Below are 23530 nucleotides of genomic sequence, written 5' to 3'. Positions count from 1 at the left end.
TGGAGTTGTTTTTCTTCTCAGTGGGGCAGCAAGTGATCACTTTTAAAACTGTATTGTTTATTTAACAGGGAGGATGTACGATACATTTATTGCACCAGATATAATAAAAACCTTTTTCCTGAACGTGTGACTGACGCTGAATCGAAAATGCAACAAGGTGCGAACACGTCAGCGCTTTGAGATTCATTTATCTCCCAGACAGTCGGACGACTCTGTTCAGAGGAAAAGTCATCCCAAATGGGGAAGATCCGCACATATTGGAGGCTAAGCTAATCTTTCACCCCCCATTAGCCCCTGCAGGGAGAGCCTCAGCCTTTGCCACCTCCACTCAGGTTCTCCGCTTTAGTTTAGCACATCAGACACCTTTATGGCACTCTGAGGCGGCTAATGATTTCTAGCTCCTCTTCTCCTGCTAATTACGTCGCCTCTTCAGGCATAATACCATGCAAATCATGATGAGTGTTTCCTTCACACATGCATAAGAACGGGACCATGAACACACACACACACTAAAACACACACATCTGTCAGATCCCTCTTGTAGACAAAGTTTCTCTGATTAGACGCAGAGAGAGAAATGAGACTCTCGCTCCTGCTTTAGTGTTTTAAAACCTGCCTCCTCATTTACCATCTAATCTTAAGGTCGTTGGTATTGATCCGGGCTCCATCAGAGGAGTCATGGGAAATATCCGTCGGGTCCGAGGAAGTCTGTTTCAAATTAACCACAAAAAAAATGAAGACAGGAGCGTCGGGATCTGTATCGACGTTTCTGCCTCTTATCGCCGTGTGAACACGCACACACAGCGACTCTGTTACAGTCCTGCTCATTTTCCAATCAATCCCAGCAGATAACAGTTCAAGTGTTACGGTGATAAAGGACGGCGACACACAGATAAAGAAAACACTGTACATGGGTTAATAAAACACAACTTGTGGCAGGTTGAGACTTTTTATGGTGTCTAATGTACTTAATTCATCCTCTAGCGCCCCCATCAGGTTCCTGGCTGGAGCCAATCCCAGAGAGGCGGGGTTACACCCACCTGGACTGGTCGCCAGCCAATCCCAGAGAGGCAGACTATCGTTCACACCTCCGTTTACCTGCATGTCTTTGGACTGTGGGAGGACGTTTTTAAAAAGCAGCTGTGACAAACGAGCTTCAGCTTCAGTGCTGGGTGTTTTTTGTGCTACTTAGCATGCTAATATGGCTAGCATGGCTATGGTGACAAGAAACATGAGCATGTTTCCACTGTAAACCTGTTAGATCATCTGTGAGATCATCTGTTAGATCATCTGGATGCTTTGACACTTTCCAACCATCACAGTGTTGGTAATATTTGCTGTGGCTGATGTTCAATTAATCAGCTAAATTAAGGATATAATCATCTCTGTTGTTATGTAAGTTGGAACATGTCTGCTGGATGATGTGTTTTGAGTCTCCCAGTGGACACGTGGAGCTTCATGGAGCTCTCATTGCAGGAAACACGGAGGAAAATCAAACATCGTTCTTTTGAATAATCTACCAACACTGTGACGACACACAGCCGGCTGAAAATTGGTAAAGTATGCTTTCATGTATAGACCCCCCCCCCCCCTTCCAGGAAGTGCTGTGAAGAAAATCTGACATAGTTGTCAAACCGTGTAAGAACATCACATTACATGAGATGCTGCACGATTAAATCATTTAGTCCCCATTCGTGTTAGTGGGGGGGTAACTAGAAGTTAGCTGGTCTGCTTGCTCTATGGGACCATCCATGCACAATGCTAACTGAATAATTAGACTGTTGCTTTATGTGTGGAGTGGTCGAGCCTCACAGAGCTGCATGGCTGCACTTCTGCTTATATAATTAGTTCATTCAAAGAAAAAGTAGCTGATTGGAAAGATGGCAGAAGAGGCAGCTTGTTCCAGAAGCAGTGAGAGGATGTGTTGGTGGGGAGGACAGTCAGAAACAATGATTCTAATCTGTTCCACACACACTTTGGTGTAACTATCAATAAACCCTGTCCTGAGGTATAGACTCTCACTGTACCAATGATCTGCTTGATGCAATCACAGTGTCAATAATTAAGTCAGAGGCCCTCTGAACACAAGCAGCAGTCACACACACACACACACACACACACACACACACACACACACACACACACACACACACACAGAAAAATTAAAACATGACTTTGACCTTTCAAAGCACACAACGACGGGACGGCAAAGAATCAGTCCGAGACTATAATGAAATGTTTGCAAGTTTGAAGAACGTGAGAGAGAGGAGGAAAAGAGGCTATGAATTATTAAAGAGGGGTTATTAGCATGTTCGTTTCTCATTTCTATCAAACACACACTCTCCATTGGACAAAAATACATCTAGATTCTTCTAATAGTGAGATAGATGGATGATAATATGACCTATATTATGTTTTATTGTTATTAAAACAAGCTACAAATAAATGATTTTCTATAGAAGATGCTAGGACTCTTCTTCTTCTCTGCCTTTTATTGCTGCATATGTTGTCACCACCTGTAGATCAGTGAAGTAGGTAGTAGCTGGACTGTTTATCACGTCACCAAGACCTGCTCCCAGTGTGAAAACACTGAAAGCATTAGTAAAAACAATATGTAGAGTTTCCCAAACTAGGGGTCGTGCCCCTCCAAAGGGTCACCTGACAAATATGAGTGGTCGTGAGATGATTAATGGGAGAAGAGAAGAAAATTTAAGATCTGATACAAGAAGTATTCATGTTTTCTTTCTTACTTACTCTGACTTATTTTGGCCTCTTTAAATGGAACCACGTGAGACGAGCAAACAGAATTGGGAACAAATGGTAAACTCTTCAACAAGGCTTTATCATCAGCTTAATAACAAACACCTCAAACGTGAGCTGAGGTGCATCGCTGAGAAAGAGTGGATCTGAATCTTTGCTCCAGCTAATACGACCAGGGCTCAATACCTAGAAGCTGTGCACCCAAATAACTCAACATCAAGTAGTATTGAAACTGAAAGCTTGAAGAAAATGACTATTTGTAAGGAAACTCAGTGTGGCAGGATAAAGTATGGCTACACTGCACACCTGTGGAGTTTGGTTAAAAAAAAAATAGATGCATAAAATGCTGACAGACACTTAATCACTTAATCTTTATCACTTTCAGGCTTCTGATATTGGCACTGGTATCGTAATATTTTAACAACTCTCATCCCTGAGTACCACGTTCCTTTAAATCAGAGCCTTAATGAAAGCTAAGAACTGTCGGTGAAGACAGCCAAACTGACCTTTAGAGGACTGTTCCTCTTCTAATTACCATCAGGACGCCCTGCTCTTTTCATTTCTCTTCATGTGAGTCCTTGTGAGTGCCATATATATGTATATATATGTGTGTGTGTGTGTGTGTGTGTGAGAGAGAGAGAGAAGAAGGCGGCACGCACCCACCAGAAATCCCAATTCCCAGCAAAGTGATGAGTGTAAACACATAAAATCCAGTTGACACATCTCCGAGGCAGGAAAGGGAGATTTAATAAATGACGAGGAGGCCTCTGTGTGTACAGTCGACCGGCCAGACAAGTGTTTGATTTCCCTCAAGGACACAATGTTTCCCCTCCAAGAGAAAACACAGAGAAAAAATCCAATCATGTTGTGTCTGGGACTGTGGGCCGGGGCTGAGTGTGTGTGTGTGTGTGTGTGTTGTTTACGTCTCTGTTTATATAGATATATTTATGAAGAAGATGGTGGGACTGACAACCCTTGTTATTCAGCACTGAAAGAAAATCAAAGAATCATAGTAGGACACCTGTCGTTACGCTGTGTTTTCATATAATGTTGCAGGAGGCACCAAACCTCATTAGGAGAGTCTGTGAAGGCAGAAAGAGGAAAAACACCACGAGTGGGGGGGAAAAGATGCAGGAAGGAAAAGATGGAGGGGAGACGAACAGAGACGCAGAGAGGTTAGCGGCGACGCTGCATCCTCTGTCTGATAAACTGGGCCGAGGGAGAGTTTTGATGCTCAATCAGCCCAAAAATAGGAGCTTTTAACCCTCAGCACAGACTGAAGGAGGAGTCAGGGGGAAATCTGAGGATGTGAGGTGACTTGGTTCACGTTGTTCTGCGTCAGGACATTCAGGGGTGAGACAGGGCGGGAGGATGGGGGGAGGAAGGGAAGTCTTAGAGGGAGAGGAGGAGAAATGACAGGAGTTATATGCTGGCAGGATAACAAGCTACTTTCTTAAGGCCTTTTCACACTGCAGCAACCTGGCAGCCTCTCTCTCCCTCTCTTTCTCTCTCTCTCTCCTATATTTTCCATCGTAGGAGCTGTGCAAGCTAACTGTAGCTAGTTCTCTATAGTTTATAGAGTGTAGTGTTGTACAGCTGCAGGTATTTGGACACCAGCATTGTTAGCAGTGTGTTCATCGCTCTCTTTGACCCACAATGTTAATTTTTCTGTTTTGATTGGCGAAAGTTTTGTACGTTTCTGAAATGTTGGCAAAATAAATATAAAATTTGTGTTCCCATCAACTACCTGTGAAATATTATATTATATTATATTATTTAGTTTTATTTTATATTATTTTATTTTATATTATATAATAATATAAGTATTTCTTTGACTTTCTGACTTCCGTCCAGGGAAAAAAGATACAGATGGAAAATAATCACTTGGCTAAACTCCTCTCATGAGCACTGTCCCTTTTAAATAACCCACGAAATTAGAAAGTCCAGCTTTCAGTGATGAAGAACAGAGAAAAACAACTAACGCTCGGATTAGAGAAGGGGAATATTTAGACTTTCTGCGTGACAAACAACTTGAACGATTAATTGATCACCCAAACTGCTGCTCATCAATTTTCCGTCAACTGACTAAGTATTTTAGCACAAATTGCAAAGCAGTTGCAGACTGAACTATGTTGTGAAGATGGTGTCTAGTTTGTTTCCACGCCTGCAGGCCAAACTCACACATTAACACATGTAGCAGCGGAGCAAACACACGGTGGGAGATATGGATTTCTGTTGATGGCCATGATTTAGTCGCCTTAGGCCGAGCGGCCGCAGAGGAGGAGCTCAATAATCGGCTGTCTGCAACACAGACACTGAGCTCAGCTCTGCGTTCCCAAAAACCAGGAAAACTGATACACCAGCTGAGAGAGACCAACTTTTGTGTCTGGATTCGATCCTGAACTGGAGTCCAGACTACATGTGATGTGTGTGTGAGTGTAAAATCTAACATGACAGGACAGGACTGACAAACACACACGCTCAGAGATGCTCAGACAAAACTACAACATTCCTTCCAACCGCTCGCTGCTTTCATTAAAATGAACCTGCTCAGACCCTCATTCGTCTTACTGACAGCTGTTCAATCGGCCTCTCGGTGCTGGACGCAATCACACGCCATTAAGTGACCGTGCGTGTGTGTCCGAGTGTGTGTGTGTGTCCGATATCGAGCTACTGGTGTGTGAGGGTCCAGTTATAATAAAACTGTGCATTAGAAACATGTTATTGAGTTAACGGCTGGAAGATGCAATAATCCGCCCACCTCCAAAAGCAAAATGAATCATGGGATACTGACTTTATTCTTCTGAAGAAGGCTGTGAAAACACAAAAGGCCTGTTTAAAGTTTAAGTTATTCATGCATGTGAGGGATGTGACGGTATTTATAATGTAAGACAGCAGAAATATGTTTCCGTCCTGTTTATAGTCGTTCTGTTAAGTTTGACATTTTGGGAAATAGAATTTTTCATTTTGCAGAAGAAAAGTCTGATTATGTAAGACATCCCAGTGCCTCACACCACCTTCAATAACGTCTCAAACCTCACAGAGAAATGGTGAAAATATTCTACTTTTTAAGACCAAACTCTGCAACAACAAAGAAGATAGAAATAAAGCCACTGTGTAGAAAACCTAATACAAGCGGTCCAGTCTAGATGAACCAAGACGACTGACTTTAGAGCGTCTGAGTGCACACACACCCTAAAAAAACAACCTCACAGGAAGAAATGATCAGAGAGAAACCTGGACAGTTAAGAGTGCAGAACATGCTGGAACAAAACACAAGATGAAGAGTAGCAAGAGGCAACAGCAGCGAGATAAGACGGCATGAAACACACGCAGCAGACGGAGGATCAGTCACACTGGCAGCCATTAACCTGACTGACAACAGATATTCACACACAAAGTGAGAATCCGGCACACGTGAAGCTGTTTGCAGACATCAGCGCGGCAGAGAAGGCAAACAAGATCGAAGAACAGCCGGCGAGCAGCACTATTGATTAACACACGCGCCCGTAAGGCTGCTTATATTTGTTGTGTAATTCTAAAGAGACAATAAAATATTCCACACAATACGCCACCGGCACAGAGATTACACAAAACATCAAATCCAGTGAGACGTAATTGGATCTGCCTCGATACGATGTTGTAAACTCACACTGCATCACATGTTGGCAATGTTAACACACACACACACACACATATATATATATATATATATATAGTTAGACGAAGGTAAACACACACAAACAACCTGACAGCTTTAGTTTGTGTTTCGAGACATAAAAGGGCCAAAGTCTAATCTGGAACAGCAATCTAATTAACTACGGTTTTCACAACTGTCCAAAGTGTTTGAGAGGAGAGACGGTGAGTTTAGCCGGGAGCCCGGGGCCAAGAAACACTGCTTTCCAGAGAACCACGGGAACAGAGAGAGCACGAAGGCTGACAAGTTCCAAACAGGCAAAAAGAAATGGGAGTAAAATCTGAAGTCTTTCAGCAGGCAGGAAACTGCTGACGCCGTCATATCATGTACACTGTCGACTAACGAGTCGTGATCTTAAATGAAACAAAGGAGATGACATCAACACAACAGGCTACAGAATACAGTTCATTATGAACATACATGTCTCTGCTGTACCGTCTCCATCGAAGTATCTCAGCACGTTATATTCTCAGACTATACCTGATAGATTACTGTAATCTATGAAAGGGTTAAAGCTCGACGAGGTGTCCATTATCTGGACTTAATGGACGACGGGGAGGCCGAGAATGTCCATTAATTCCTGCTTCTGGACACCTTGAGGGGGATTATCCAGCTTACACCATCGTCACTTTCCAAAGAAAACAAATTAAGACCTTAAGTTAATCTTTTTAATGTGTTTTTACAAACTCACAAGCCAGAACTATGTTTCCTTGATAACAACCACAGACTGCCGATGCTTAAGAGCCTTAAAGCTGCGTCCTCTCTAACGTCCAGCAGGGGGCGACTCCACTGGCTCCAAACAGGAGTCTGATTGGATGGAAGTCAATGAGGAAAATGATTTATCAGCTCAGGGAACATTTTTCTGATGAGTTTCTGGTCTCAGTCTCTAGTTTACAGTCTTCTTCAGCACAGCAGGACGTTCAGTTAGTAAATTATGGTGCCATTATGGGATGAACGTCGCTTCTGGCTCCAAAAAAAACAAGATGGCGACAACCATATAGTCAAACCTGAGGCTTCAAAATGAAAACCAATGGATCATGGCTACATCTTGTATACTGTATATAGTGACGGCTGAGGGTCTGACTAATACCTGGAACAAGGTTCGCTGATCACTACTCCAGTAAATAGGACCAGCCTGACCCTTTGGTTCAGCTATGAGCCACAAATCTGATATGAACACTGCGTTCACTTTAATGTGTAGCTTAATAATAATAATAATATAGAATATTTCTATGATATTTTGTAATACTAATCTGCATCTGTGCATTTACTTTAATTCTCCATTTAGTATTTCATTTGTTTCACGTAAATAAATTAAGATTATAAACTTACCTTCAGTATTTGGTAAGTAAAGAGCGTCAGATGGGAGCTACAGCTGTTATTTCAATGTGTCAGACACAAGTTTAATCAACATTTAGGTGGATTTAATGCAACTATCAGATTGGATATTGGGACATCCTTAACTTTTGGCTGCGCACATCATCCGTAAACTCATTTACCTTCATTCTGTTGCCTCTAATTTGGAAACTTCAGAGGCAAGAACTGACTGAGACAAAAGCTTTACCAGGTGGAGGCCACAGCACTTCTGCAGATCTGCACAACATGCATCATGGTATGAATATTCACGAGCATGCTCTCCCACTCTCACGCTCATTAATGTCGACACATGCGTGCAGACGTACTTCTCTGTCCTTGAGCTTCATGGCCAGCACGAGTTGGTTTCTGTGGTTGGCCAGCGCTTCCCTGTAACTGCCTTTGGAGAAGAGGGCAGAGCCGAGGTTCCCATGAGCACGGCATTCACCTGACTGGTCACCTGTGGACGAGACATTCATTACAACCGTATCACCGCTCCCCGTTCACGCTGCACTCTGCCTCCTTCCTCCTCCTCTTCCGTACCTAAGGTCTTGGTCACCTCCAGGTCCTGCTGCATGTAGGCCATACTCTTCTCCACGTTACCCAGAGACCAGTACGCCGAGCTCAGCGCCGAGAACACGGACCCACGCAGCTTGAGCGAGCACGTGCCGATCTTCAGCCCCGCCTCCAGCACCACGACGGAGGCGCCGTGGAAACTGTGGGTCAGCAGCTCCTGGCCGATGACGGACACGACCACGAACGGGCTCTTGTCCAGCTTCATCCTCTGAAGCTGCTGGTAGGTGGGCTCAAGGGAGTCTGACAGGGGGTAAACACACATACAGACACGGGTGAGGTATCATCTTTACTTTAGTATTATTCCTCTGTATTGATTAGAGGCCATTTCCTGATTGGTAACAACTGAGGAGCTCCTGTAACAGTCGGCATTTACTGATTAAGCACTAAGAATGTCATCTGAACGCTGGTGTGGTTGCACATTGGCTGATCGAGCCTCAACATAACATAACTGCATATTAAAAGTGAGGCTCATAGGGAGCCAATCTGAACGCTGATTGATATTCTATAGCCATTAGACTGTCCAATCAGCATTTACTTCATAATGATAAGCTAGTTAGCAAAAAAGCTGTCTTCACAAATTCACATTTAGCATTTGCTCGATGCTAACAATGCTAATGGTCTCCATAAACCTGTGTTTCCCTTATGTGTGACACAAACTTTCCCCTCGTCATGAAAAAAATAATTGATGAGTGAGCATTTTTATAATTACATGTTCCGCTGAGATTAACACACAGTGTAGAGGTGACAGTTTAATATTCAGATTATTGTAGAAATGCTTGGTTTGCACGAGGATGGAGGGAGCGGAGCGTCATCAGCAGACAAACACACTGAGCTTGTTGTGAAACTCTCAGCAGCCAAACAAGAGTGTGAAATGCAACCGAGCGGCGCCTGGAGACTGTGGTTGTGTGCCGGGTTTTGTATGATTAAAATATGTCTCTCAGGCAGTTCGGCAGATATTTTTAACCGCGCGGCAAATGATCAGTAAGGAAACCAGAGGGAGGTGGAGCGGCCTGAAACCACAGGGAGAAAAAAACAGACTGAAGTTTAGTGTGTGTGTCATTTAAAGGTCACAGCACAACAGGCGCGGCTCATTTTCACCAAAGTTAGTGGCTCCACCACTTCATTTGGGACTGAAATATCTCCACAACTATTGGAGAGATTGACATGGACTCTAGTATATTCACGTTCCCCAGAGGATGGGTCTTACTGACTTTGGTGATTTTCCTGACATTAACTTTTCAGTTAATGAAAAGAACATCTCACTATCTAGAAGATGAATTGACACAAGATTGTGTTGACATTCGTGGTTCTCAGAAGATGAATTATTTCAACAACTATTAGATGGGTTGGGTATGAAATTTGGTCCGTTCATTCGGACTCCCCAGAAGATGAATTGCAAATACCGTCCAACCTCATCTAGTGCTATCACTAGGTCAAAATGTTTAATTAAACTTAAGTGGTAAACACTGTAAACATAATACCTGCTTAACATCAGCAAAGCACCCCTGTGTCATGTTCCCCAGAGGATGAATCCTACTTACTTTGGTGATTTACTGACTTTAAACTAGCAGCCCAAACTTTTTTAGTTAATGATTAGAGCTTCTCAACGTTTACTAGATGAATTGCCACAACATTGTATTGGTATTCATGGTTCTCAGAGGATGAACCCCACTGACTTTGGTGATTTCCTCTAGCGCAATTTGGTCCTTTGCATTCAGGCTCCCTGGAGGATGAATGAATCTTCTAACTTCCCTTAAACTAAAGTGGTGAATGTGATAAACATTATACCTGCTTAACGTCCACACATTAGCTTTGTCAGTGTTAGCATTTAGCTCAAAGCTCTGCTGTGTTTCAGTGCAGACCCACAGAGCTGCTAGCGTGGTTGCAGGAGACAGAGCGACAAACCAGAAGCAGTTATTGATCCAGATGCAAAGCTTGATGTTTAGTGGGTAGAGTGCAAGTGATAAATGAAAGAAAACCTTGAAGGATTTAACAAATTTCCACTCAGAATTCGCTCCCTGTATTGACCTGTGCTGCTTTCTAGCATCTTGACTGAGTGAAACTAAGAGCAAGTGAGTCAATAAGAGGTTATGTTGACCAGAGGCGCCACCGGCTGTGACAATAGATTTAAATTCATCCCAGTAGTCTCCAGACATTTTAAGAATATAGTTTATTAAGCATTTGTGTTGCTCAACAGCCTCGATCCTCCTTCAAAGCCTCAAAATGAACCCAAAGCTGCAACACTTGGATCCTCTTGGAAACCTGTTGGTGTGGAGATGGAGCGTGCAGTTGTTGCGCCATCAGTGAATCATTTCTGGGTGACTGGAGGGAGAATTAGTGCTAATGTCGGGTCCTGGGGGGGTTTTCAGGGATGCAGAGCAGAGCGAGAACAGAGCTGTGACCTCTGGATTTCACCACCTCTGCTGCTTTGTTCCTGTTTTTCTCTGAAACCGTTTGTAACCTGTGGAGTCTGGCCGGTGCACAAATGGGTGCTTCATGTTCTCACTGTGTTTTGCAACAGTTTCCTGTTTGTTAAAAACACCTGAGATATAATTTCACACCTGACTGATGTCTGTAAGACACCTTAACTCTGTTCTTCACAGCATAATCTAGGTCTCAAAGCTTTGTCCGACATTATTATCTTAATAATACTCACACTTTCTTCATTTCATCTACTACTTTTATCTATTTACTTGTAATTATTCATATGCTTTATATATTTTAAATATCCCCACACACTGTGATTACTAGTGTTGCTATTGTCTGTGGTGGTTTGGTGATCTTGAGGAAACACTTTATACTTCTGCATCTATTTCTGTATCCCTAATTAAAAAGAAAACATAAATATAAAAGAATATTTAAAAGCACTTTCAAACTACAAACTATTATTACTATAAATTGAAGTTGATTATTTCCTTTGTTTTACTTTAAGGCTGCAGAAATAATCTGTTTCTAGGACCCATAAACTCAAAGCTTTGTTGTTCTCAGGGGGTAACGTCTCTTTCACTGGCACACCTGTAAGTGAAAACATTCAGACTGCCTGATGATTTTTAGCCTGTTTTACATGAACTGTCGTCACCAGTGAGCAGATAAAACCACCTGCTGTGCTTTCTGACCTGTGGGAGTTTCTTCTGTTAAGGTTTCTGTGAAATGAACATAACAAGCGACTGATTTCTACAATAATCACACTGAAACGTCACATTTCGCAGAAGAACATTGTATTTTACCACGATGTTGTCTGCGTGTTACTTCACTGATTCGGGGCCTCGCTGGTAGTTTGTTGACTTGTGTGACAGAAGGACTACAAATCTGAAATTAAACGGTCCCTTACTGCCTACTTGCCCTCCGCCGTGCTACTGTAGCATCCTGCTGACTGACGGTCTGTCAGATATTATGCTCACACGCCCAGTCTGGCTGAGAAGAAGGAGGCTCACTTACATCTCAGCATCCATCGGGTCCAGTTTTTATCCAACTGATGATCAGCTTGGACAAAAACTGTGTAAATGAAAGTGGAGGCGGAGACGTGACGCTTTAAGCAGCTTTTCATTGACTACATGAGCATCTTTTATCACTTTCATTCGGTTTTATATGTGAAATATATAACTGTTCTTATATTTATAGGATCTATATACATAGATGTACATACCTTTATTACATCTACACCTTTCACTGCTGTCATAGCTCATTACGATCTTTATATGTGTTTATTTCATGTGTACTGGTGCAACCGGAGGGACAATAAACATCTTAAATCCTGAATCTTCCAGCTGCTTTTATACGCAGGACGGCCTCCACCTCTCCGACAGTCTGGGGGGGATATTTGGGGGGATTTACAGCCCTTCTCTGAGCACTAAACACTCACATTGTGTTTGTCCTTACTTACTGAAGCAGCCCAGGAACATGCATGTTACAGAAGAATGACCAAACTGACTCTCATGAATGAAACGATGAATTATTAAGTAATGAAATGCAGATTTTCTCAGTTTGACACATTCTGAGGTTTTCCTGCTACAACCTCAGACCCACTTCAGCTTAAGTTAGAAAACTTTATTTACAGATATTATTCTGTAACAAAGTTTTGTCAAACTTCATGACTCCTCTTGTGTTACTTGGATGCCACGTCTTAGCGTTTACTGTCATCACCGTGGTGCTTCTTCTTTAAGGCAAAAACATAATAACACACATTTAAAAACAGCTTAGAAACCTGATTTATCGCCGCTGACTGACTGCAGCAGAGGAATCTGCATCTGACATTTAAAGTCTGAGAAGAAGCAGGTTTTAAATCTGTTTTATTGGGGGAGACACAAAAAAAAATGACCAAAAATCTCCTGTCTTTTGCACACAACAGATCCACAGCGGGTCACATTTAGCTGCACTCTATGCAAATGAGCCGAGCTGCAGCCGGGGACATTCCTAGTAAATACCACACTAAATAGAAAAATGACAGCGATGCCTCTCGCACTAATTTGAGGCAGGCTTAGTAAAAATATCCCCCGATAAGAACTAGAAGGGTTGCCTCGACTTCTTAACAGCTTGTCTGGCCGATGCCCCACAGCACATCATCCTATAAAAAAGACATCAGCAAACCCAACAGGACACAGATAACCCAGAGGAGGGCCTCTCTTCCATGCCGTTGACACTGCAGCCCCCCCTCCCTGCATATCGGCCTTCTCCACGGTCCAACATGTTGCCCTTCCTCCTGCTTACTCAAGCATGACAACTCCTGGTAACACTTGATACTAGGCCTCTTAGCTTTGAGGCTTGCTTGCTTTGAAGCTTATGGGAGATCGAGTTTTGGAGGTTGTTGCCTCTGGACAGCAGAAAAACCTCCTGCAGAGCATCAGATCTGCACAGTTCAAGCAGGCCTCGGTTACAAACTACATGTCATAGCTTCTGCAGCTGATCACAACATGCTTTGATCGCTGTCAAAAACTCTTAGTTAAGAGTGGTTTCTATGGGTTTTCTAAAAAATTGGTTGCAACTCTGCTGCTTAAACTTTGCACCGAGGCCTTTTGTTTGCTGTTTGCTTCACTTGAGGAAAGACAAAGCAGTGCTCATTAGGTCTGTTAGCCTCCTCCTCATACGCCCCGTCCATCGAACATTGTGAATACTCAAACAGATATGCTCTCCGGTGTAACAGCAGATGCTGAATTCCACGTGCATAGACATTTGCTGTAGCTCGCCAAGGAGACGGTTATTCCCAAGAAGCCTCGCTCTCGTTCTGATACAGCTGAAGGGCAAAATCATAATCCTGAGCCAGCTCTTGCCTGCAAACCATTCCTGATTGTATGCGCTCCTCCTTCATCTTGAAACCTGCAGATAAAAGTGCACTGTGGCGCGTGGGGCAGATAGATCAATGACACAAGAATCATCCTTGTAAATATTTCATCATGAGATCCACGAGAAGCTAATTCATGCTAATAATCATGGAAGCAAAACAAACCCAGACCTGTCACTGTTCTCAGCTTGTTACGCTACGATTTCAATGTGAAATGGGCCCTAATCAGAAATTAGAGTAAACCTAATGAGGGTTGTGGTCCCTCTAAAGACCAGGAAGCAACAGACTGTTCTATATCACTCTCTTCAAAGCCACCAGACTCTATTTACAAAAACAGTAATTTTACCCTGCAGAACACGGGAGTTGCTGGTGTAGTTGTTGTGATTTTGTCGATTTAACACGTTAGCTCAGACCTGCACGAACTCTTTAAAACTATAAAGTCACATAATAACACAAACAAACTAATTTAGTGAGGTAGCAGTAGGCCAGCAGCACCCGTGTTCCTGCAAGGTAAAATTACTGTTTTTGTCAATGGAGTCTGGTGTGTGGGCAGAGAGCGATGTAATGGCAGTTTGTGGTTAAACCAAAAGGATCTTCCAGGTCTCTCTCTGTAGGGATCCTTTCCATAATGATATCAGACACTTAGAATAACAATCTGAGCCTGTCGGTGGCTAAAACAAGCTCTTTTAGAGGACAGCGGCTGCGGTTGCCCCAAAGGATTACATTGCAGCCATTACAGCCCATTTCCCAGCTGCCAGCTGAGGCGATCTACTGGACCAGTTCCAAATCTTTTTGTACCAACCAGTTATTCAGACACCAAAATATGTAAAAATAGAGCCCAGCTATTAGGACCCCATCTGCCCACTGTTACTGACACCTCCCTTTCCTCTGGCAATGTGCTGTCTGCATGTAGAGAAGTTATTTTAATGCTGTTCTTATTTCCATGAGTGTGGCCTGAGAGCAGAGAGCCTAGACTCTACTGCCACCCTAACGTAGGCACCACTACTACAGTAACCTGTCCCTGGGCACGCAGCGAAGCGATGCCTCATGGATGATGCACCTCGTTGTAAAGACGGAGCTTCACCTGACCCGGAGGACACAGGCGCTCTCAGGTTTGAGGCAGTACCGGATGTGGGTCATGTCCTTATTTCAGCAAGAGGGAGCAAGTGGATGCTGATGATGTCCAAAGTCCATCACTGGCTCACTTTTTCAGTTTCAACATCTATGTGTTTCTCTCTTTGTTTCATTTGACTTGCTGTTTTTATTATTTATTTTCTACATCTAACTTTTCTTTATTTGTCTCTTCTTTCATCTCCTATCTCCTTCTCTTCGCGCATCAAATGTGCATCAATTTCTTTGTGAGATCTGAATCATCAGAGGCAGCGTTTTACTTTTTCACATCCCCGTCTCAGCGGAGGGTTACTGAATAAAAGAACAAAAGAAAAGTGGTAACTTGACAGTTTCCCCCCAGCGTGCACAGCTCACTCTCCTCTCCTACAACTCAAGTTGTTGTTGGGGAGATAAACAAATGTTGTTCATTTGCGTCTGTCTGTATAAATCTGCTTCATGTTGTTGCACAGTGTGCGAACTGGAAAAGGAGATGAACGATGCAGAAGCAGAGGACTGACAGCGTGTGAACTCGGCTGTTGTCAGTCGTCAGACAGGCCTACCTCTGAGGGGGGATTTCATGGCAGCCTCCACCATGCCGACGAGCAGCTGGAGACTCTTGGGGTCCTGGGCGAGGCCGGAGGCGAACGCTGCCAGGGCGTCGGCATGTCGACCCAGGTACTGCAGGGCAACCCCCTGACGAAAGTAGGCCTGCAGGAGGAGGGAAAATTAGACATCAACAGTTGAAGCGCTGAATTAAGACTTTTATACTCTTGACAGAAGATGCAGCCTGCTGAGCTCACTAGATTAAGTTATTCTGAGAAATATCTGAACATCTACTTGATGGATGACGTCCATGGTTCCCAGAGGATGCAGCCTAATGACAATCAAGTCAATCATGTGGTCGGCGTTTGTGGTTTTGGTGAAACATCTCAACATCTATTGAATGTATTGCAATCAAACTTGGTTCAGACATTCATGCCCCCCTGGGGATGAACTTTAAGTATCTTTGGTGATGTCTTAACACTGACAAAACGATATTGTTCTGTAAACGGGGGCATCGAGCCGGCGCTGCACGCTCAGCTCAGGAAAAAGGACACTGACGATGTGTTACTGCTGTACGCTGCACAGAGACAGAAAAAGAAAACCAGAAATGTTCACGAAACTATTCAAAGAGGAGAAGAGTGAGGAGACTCCATCGCTCTGTTACGAGAGTTCTCGTCTTTTGAAGACAAATTTTATTCAAACTTTCGCGTGAGTCAACATCAGTTTGATCCTGACGATCACCAAAGAAAACATCAGTACAAACATAACAGCCTGTAAATGCAGATGGATTCTGGCTGTCAGTGTTTCTGTCCTTCATCAAATCACTGTGGGAGTGATCCCAACGATGTCATTCACCAGCTGTGGTATGGACTCCACCATCCACCATTTATAGTTACAGCTACAGTTATTTTCCTCTGTGTAAAAAGCCTTTGTTCAATAACATTTGATGTGTTTGCACATGAAGACAGTACAAGTACAATCCTGAGGTACTTTTACTCTACTGAGTGAAATATACTTTTTACTGCACTTCAATTATTCATTATTTTTGATACATACATTGTGCTGCCGTCTGTATTTCTACTTAAATGCATTTCTTTGATTGCAGTGATGCTTTAGTTGAGTTTTTATAGTGTGGTGTTGCTGCTTTAACTCTTTACTTACTTTACTTTAACAGACAACACACAAGAATAATAAGCACAGGTAGGAGAAACATTAACATCCAGCCGAAAAGACAATAAAAAATATAAAATAAGAGATCAAATTAAAGATTTTATAGCAGCATCAGCAAGCTAACCGACTTCGCGGCCTGAAACTGGCATCCACAGAGCCGTTACTGTGACGTTAAGTGCTGTTATTAAGAACTTCCTCTGAACTAAAAGTGTCTTGTTCAGGTCGGATGGGCTAAGAGCACCCTGAGGTGTTCACATAACTGAAATAATTAACAGGCCATTGTGCTTGAATGCGAGTCCAACACCTGCACTGCACTGATACGGCGTGTAGACGTAGTTTACACACACACACACACACACACACACACACACACTCGTTCTGTCATGTACGCACACAAACAAACAACACACACTTCATTAGGACCCCTCGTGCATTTCACAGCAAGATTAGAGACAATGAATCATGACATCAAATTCATGAGGAGGATCGAGGAGAAGACACACACACACACACACACACACACACACACACACACACACACACACACACACACACACACACACACACACACACACTACAAACACCACTCTGCATCCCTCGCTGCAGACCAGACTGTAACTTAATTGTCCCGTCTACCTCTCTCTTCCCCTTCATCCCCCCTTTTTCTCCCTCATTTATCATCCTGCCCTCCCTCCTCCCATTTAAACATAATCTGTCATGACAGTGAATGAATGAAGACAAAGAGCGGAGGAATTAGATTACATGGCAGCTCCTGTCCTGCCCGCCGCTCTCTGCACCCGCGCCGTCTTTGTCCCGTCCTCGTCTTCAGACAGCTTCATTGAAACGAATGGAGCCGGGGGTCACGTCTAATCTAATGCATTAAGCCTTTAGTCGGTGTGTTGGCGTCGGAGCACAATGTGAACGGGACGTGGTGTCATTTCACTGTTGATTAACACAAAGTGGGATAAATGGTTGGTAATTACATCCCTTAAATAACTTGTCACTAGAAAGCCTGAGATGAGTCACAGCTTCAATGATAATATAATAAACGTTATTTATTGACCTTATGGACGTTCTCTCTTGCAGCTACTATTGCTGACTAACAAGTAAAGTAAAAACATCTGATCAGTTTCTCCAAGCTAAGGAACACGACATCCACAGTTTTCACCTGAAATCACCACAGATGTCTGATCTTTAGCCGACTTTGTGTCAAACTGTGAAGGGTGTTAGTCACTATTTTACATTAGAATGATCTATAATATTATTTAAAGACGTAATTAGCTGATGTTGGGTAATAGCTTGTTGTTGTCCAGATGGAAGATGTGTAAGGAAAATTAAATAGAAGTTATGTTTACAATCAATGCTAAATGCATTTCTTCCCTAATTACTTAAATATGCATGTAAATGTTTACATCTATGCTTGCTAGCAGTTCTCTTCTTTACCTTACTGCCTGTTTCTTTACTACAGCCGTCAATAAGTGGAATCGTGTGAGCAGGCATTGATGGCAGGAACTCAGTAGTAGTTAGTTAAAAAGTTTAGAAAGGTAGTCCACCAATTTAACATTAAAGTTAGTTAACATGACCAAAATTGATGCAACAGAACCAGAATAATCATCTCTTTAACTCCTCCTTGTCTAAACCTGCTGCCTACATTACCCACAAAGCAACTCAATGGCCCACAGTCGTGACATTCAGAGATTCACTAGTGTTGTGCTTGTATCGGCTGCTGCAGCAGAGGTGAGCAGTGGGCTGCAGATGTCTGGTGGTTCTTTTTAACTCCACACCAACAGATTTTTAAGATGTTCAACCTTGTAGTGTTCAGCCTGAACCCAGTGATCTCACTGGAGGTCATTTATTAGACTTCACACAGCTCCCCTCTAAAGCAACAAAAGGCTTTATAAACCTTTTTGTGCAGACCCAACACCTGTAAGCACACGTCAGCAGAGCCTCCCTGTATGTAGACACACACAACCCTCTGTTTGACGGGAGGAAACCAATTTTAAAGCTGTAGCAGATTTATCTGTCAACAATGGCTGAAATAGAGGACGGCGGCTCCATTTTAGCTCCCGGCGCTGATGCCAAGAGTCCATGCTGAGGAGAGAGAGACGGCAGGCTGCCCTCTGACCCTCGTCCAGGCTGGAGAGGGGAGCAGCAGGGCTGGGCTGGGATGAGGAGCCGGGCTGGTAGCTGGGGTGACATATGGACACCCCACCTGTCTGCCTACCTCTACTTAGCTCTGCCCCTCAAATCTGTCTCTCTCACACTGATTTGGCTGCTGTAAGGGGGGATGCGCTGTCTCTCATTTTGGTATTCATGTCCTATTCTTGCGCCGAACCTTTACCTTAATTGGGGAGGCTTCTGGGGGGATAATTTCAGTTATTATATCAGAGGAGCAAAAGTTATAATCATAGAAATGTGGCCATTATCTCTGCATGACTGTTTATGAATGAGCACAGAGCACAATAGGTAAGGTGTGTGTGTGTGTGTGTGTGTGTGTGTGTGTGTGTGTGTGTGTGTGTGTGCGCACGCAGGTGTGTGTGTGTGTGTGTCAGAGCTTCCTGCCGCCGTCATTGGTGTAAACATGCCAGAGCCAGACAGAAAGTGACAGCAGGGAGAGTCTGCCTCCACCACCTCCTCCAGCCTCCTGCTCACACACATCCTGCCTATTAGCTCAGTCTGGCTACGCTGCCTGCTAAGCACATACAGGGGGTACAGTCCAGACAGCCTCACACACACACACACACACACACGCACACACACACGCACACGCACCTCCAAACACACATAAACACACTCTCCGTCTCGTTTTTTCATCCGTCTCCCATCAGTGTTCTGGAGCATCTCAGGAAAACCCTGTCAGATTAGAGAGTCTCTTCACAGACTGCTCTGGTGGTTGTCTGGCTCGTCTGGCTTGCAGGTATTTCACACTGATTCCCAGCCGAGCACTTAGACAGCCTCCTCAACATCATCTGACAGGTCTATGTCAGTTAAAGTGAGGCGATCGATAAAAGGGACTGGACTAATCCTGGCCGTGTGCCTGTGAGAGCGTCTGCACCTACAGTATTTATATTTGTGGGTATTCATTCTTAAGGTGGCGTCTCCTTCCTGTGTTCACATATGAGCACCCTGGGGCTGCACTTATGGGTAAATCAAAACTAGATATAGATATATAAAATATTCTGACAGACAGAGAGCTCGTGCTGCTGAACCTGCACAGAATTATCAGCTGAATCTGCAGCTTTACAGTGAGTTTCAGCTCATCGTTTAGCTGTTTCCGTTCTCTCACAGGTCTCATCATCACAGAAACATCTCTGCACACCTGAGCATGTGACAGGTGCGTTGGGGGAAGGTGCAACTCGAAATCAATGAGAAGACCGACCTCCTGCACAGTGTCTCACGTACTGCTGAAATATTTATAAGGTCACAACGTTTCAGTCGGTCTGACCTTCAGCAGGTGTACGGGCATCGACAGAAACACTTCCATATACAGTAGATGCACGCAGGAGCTGCCTCAGTCATCGGAAAAATCAAGTGCACATCCGTCACCAGTCAGAAAATAACATAATAAAGACACAATCATGTAACTCCAAGGCTCTGCAAGGGTCTAAAGTAAAAGAATTAAGAGCAAGAGTTTGGTGGAATCAGCTCTAAAAACATCTGTACACTGGGGCTTTTTCTAAAAAGGTCACGTGTGACTGACTTCAAACAAAAATGTAATTTGTGGCTCCAGTACCGACAGGCCGAACATCCGTGCATGTAAACCTTGTCGTGTCATCGATGACGGCCGTCCTATGAGCTCGCTTCTTTGAGGATGAGGCCGTGAAGCTCACGCTGCTCCACTTACCGGCTTTTTACACATTTAGCAAACATTCATGCTTCCATACTGCGCCGCAGATCGTACCCATTGGTCAATAACAGGGCATGCAGCACTGCGGACAGCTTGACCAAAATCATTCGACTTCATCCTCTGGAGACCACGAACGTCTGCACAAAATTTCATGGCAATCCATCGAACAGTTGTTGAGATATTTCAGTCCGACTGCAGCATTTCAAGGAGTGTGTGTTAAAAACAGACAAAATGTCAAACTAAATGAAGGAGAGAGCGAGAGATAAAGTGACAGAGGTGTGTTACGCTGGTGTGTCAGAGCGAAGGATGCACACCGGATGAACAGATGCTTCAATTACTGCTCGTAACTCACATTAATCGAGAACAGATGGCAACACAAGTGGCGGGAGAGAGAGAGGGCGAGTGCGAGTGAGAGAGGATCACATAAACCTGGCATGATAGAGATTGATGTCTTTGCAAACAGTGAATCTGCCTCAAAACACACAGACGAAACCTTCGCTCTCGTTTCATCTGGACACAAAGTGGATTGAACGCCGTTGCTTTTTCTTTTTAGTGGATCGCTTTAGATTCAACACTGTTCAGAGGGTGTGGAAGAGGGAGATGGGGCCTTGAGTAATTTGTTAGAGATGGAGGAGGCTGAGAGGAAAGAGGAGAGCTTCTTGACACACCTGGCAGCCTGGAGCCTGGAGCCAGCTCTAACTCACCACAGACAAACAATAAATAGTTCACAACACTACAACTGAGGAATAAGCATCATGCAGCTCTACCTCTGGTCCCACAGAGAATCCTCTATGCTACTTTAGTGTGATTATATTACTATTAAAGGATAAAACCAGCCTGTTAGAGCTTATTGCAACTATTTCACCTTAAAATAACAGCCTGAAAATCACTTTGATAGGTCACTGACTTGTAATAAGGAGAACAACACCTCTTCCACTCCCACTCCACACACCAAACGCCTGTTTCTGCACCGTGTAACTTGGGTCGAGTGGGTACAATCTCCCACAAGAGGTGCATAACGCTGCCAGCTACATATCTGAAGCCTGCATTTTTGTACTTCTGTGAAATATGATCTGCAAATTTGCCACTGGTGTCGTTGTAAACTGTATATCTGCAGTAACAGTGTCCTAACTAGGGCTATGAGATGTGGACAAAACCTCTATGCAGTAATTTCATATCCTGACGATACATTTCATGATATAACACGTCTGAAAATTCAATAAGTAGATAGTTTATGTACAAAAATACACCATTTAGACTTAATACAAAACTTGGCTGAAGAAAACAAAACGCAGTGATGCCAGTCTGGGAGCTGGACAGTTAATAAAGTTGTTGGAGTGGAGACTTTTTGGCTTGTTACAGGGGTTGGCAAGCTAACCAACTGTGCTTCTTCCGGCCCCTACAGCAGAACTAAATAAACAACAGAGCATAATATGAAATCACAGCCCAATCCAACCCATAGATTCTACATATAACGATGAATTATGTGTCTCCATTTCCCCTCACTGTAAATAAATGAAGCCAAATTCTTCCAGGAACCATCTTGCACTCTGGAGCCAGAGCCAATCATGACGTCACATCCCCCCTTTTTGTAGTGTGTAATAACTAATTTAGACTAAACTGACGAGGACTGGGACGATGGGGATATTTTGGCTTCACTTCTGGGGAGCCATCACGTCGTCCATCTTCAAAATGATCATTAAAACTGCAAAAATAAGAAGCAGGAAGCTGTAATATGCTGTAATTGTCCTCTCAGAGTGAAACCAAGGGGAAGAACTATCGTCTTTGTTAAACAACGGGGGTGAAGCCGATGTCACTTGGCCATCGCTAAAAAACCGAGTTCATTTGGCCCAGTCGATACCGCACTTATCCCACAGTAGGTGATATAACGACATGCTGTGTGAGTTGTGAGCTGTGCGCCGTAAACCTCTGAGGGTGAGATCATTATTTAAGAGCCTGAGAGCGTCTGAGGGAGTCATTAAAAACAGCAATCTGTATTGTGAAGATGCCCCTTTGTAGAATTGAATGCACCTTATTAGCGGGGTAAAGTATGATCAAACCCAGTGAATCTAAACCAGCAGACCTCTACAGCAGCGCACAGTTACTCACAGTCTGGGAATTAACAGGCCTCTCATCTTGGAGGCCGACGTGATTCAAACAGGTTCTTCTAATAGACTAGTCAGCCTGTAAAGCACTGTGGTGGAGAAATAATGCTGCTGAGCAAGCATCTCCAAAAACACATTATCTAACACAAACAAGGAACAAACAGCCGCAGAGGACATTTGGTAAAAAAAAACAAAACACTGGGAGGTAGCTGATTCAGTACGTCCACACACACACACACACACACAAGTATTTACAAAGGTGGAAGAAATACTTTGTAAGTTAGGTAAGTAACTGAAATCCTACTTAAATATTACCAGCAAAAAATGACTCACATGTGACTGTATTAGATTGTTAATACCACCTGTACTACTAACACTAACACTAATACTAATACTAATACTAATACTAATACATGGATTGGGCCCCTCCAAAGGGTCAACAGAGAAATCTGTGGGGTCGTGAGATTAATGGAGGAGGAAAGAAGAAAAACTACCAAGTTCTGATACACAACATAAACATAAACCTTTATTTAAATGACTGCATCTGAGATGTTTAGAGGGGAAATGTTAACAACTTACAGACATCTGAAATGTAATATGGAGTAGTGTTTTCAGTGGTGATGATAAATGTGGAGATCAAGGATAAGGTTCTTACCTAATCTGAAAAATCTGTCAGGTGAAAGTACAATATTCCTGCACGTGAAATACAGAACTGTATTTCCAGCACTTCTAATCTATAAAACCACTTCTATTCACTGACACACACACACACATCTAACTTCCCATTGACATGACTTGTACTGTAACTGAAGAATACCAACCTGTAACTGTAACCATCACCAAAAATGTTTTGAGACTTTTGCTTTAACTTGCTTTAACCTTCTAGTGGGGCCCTAAAAATGTCCCCATAAAACACTGAGGGTCCCACAGTAAGAGTGTGCTCCCAGTTATCGGGCCCCACTAAGCAAGTAACACAAGAACACACACACACACACACACACACACACACACACACACACACACACCAACTGTTCCCTAATCTGCTTGAATATTTATCAGTGTTTCACTGGGACACTAGCTAAGATGCAATA

At 43.4% G+C, this 23530-nt stretch overlaps 1 protein-coding gene across 1 annotated transcript in view; it reads right to left on the bottom strand.

Moving 5' to 3' along the window:
• The window catches only part of ttc28 (tetratricopeptide repeat domain 28), a 114101-nt gene that overhangs the window by 33850 nt on the left and 56721 nt on the right, over positions 1-23530 (bottom strand). Inside the window, exons 3-5 of the mRNA XM_070851161.1 lie at positions 15335-15482; positions 8354-8626; positions 8140-8270 (exon numbers count right to left, since the gene is read on the bottom strand). Coding sequence (XP_070707262.1) covers positions 8140-8270; positions 8354-8626; positions 15335-15482 — 552 coding nt within the window. The remainder of the gene's footprint in view (positions 1-8139; positions 8271-8353; positions 8627-15334; positions 15483-23530) is intronic.

The sequence above is a fragment of the Pempheris klunzingeri genome, chromosome 19 (genome assembly GCF_042242105.1).
Source record: "Pempheris klunzingeri isolate RE-2024b chromosome 19, fPemKlu1.hap1, whole genome shotgun sequence".
Lineage (NCBI taxonomy): Eukaryota > Metazoa > Chordata > Actinopteri > Acropomatiformes > Pempheridae > Pempheris > Pempheris klunzingeri.
Note: the sequence above shows the minus strand (reverse complement) of the source record. Positions and strands in the feature narration are given on the sequence as shown.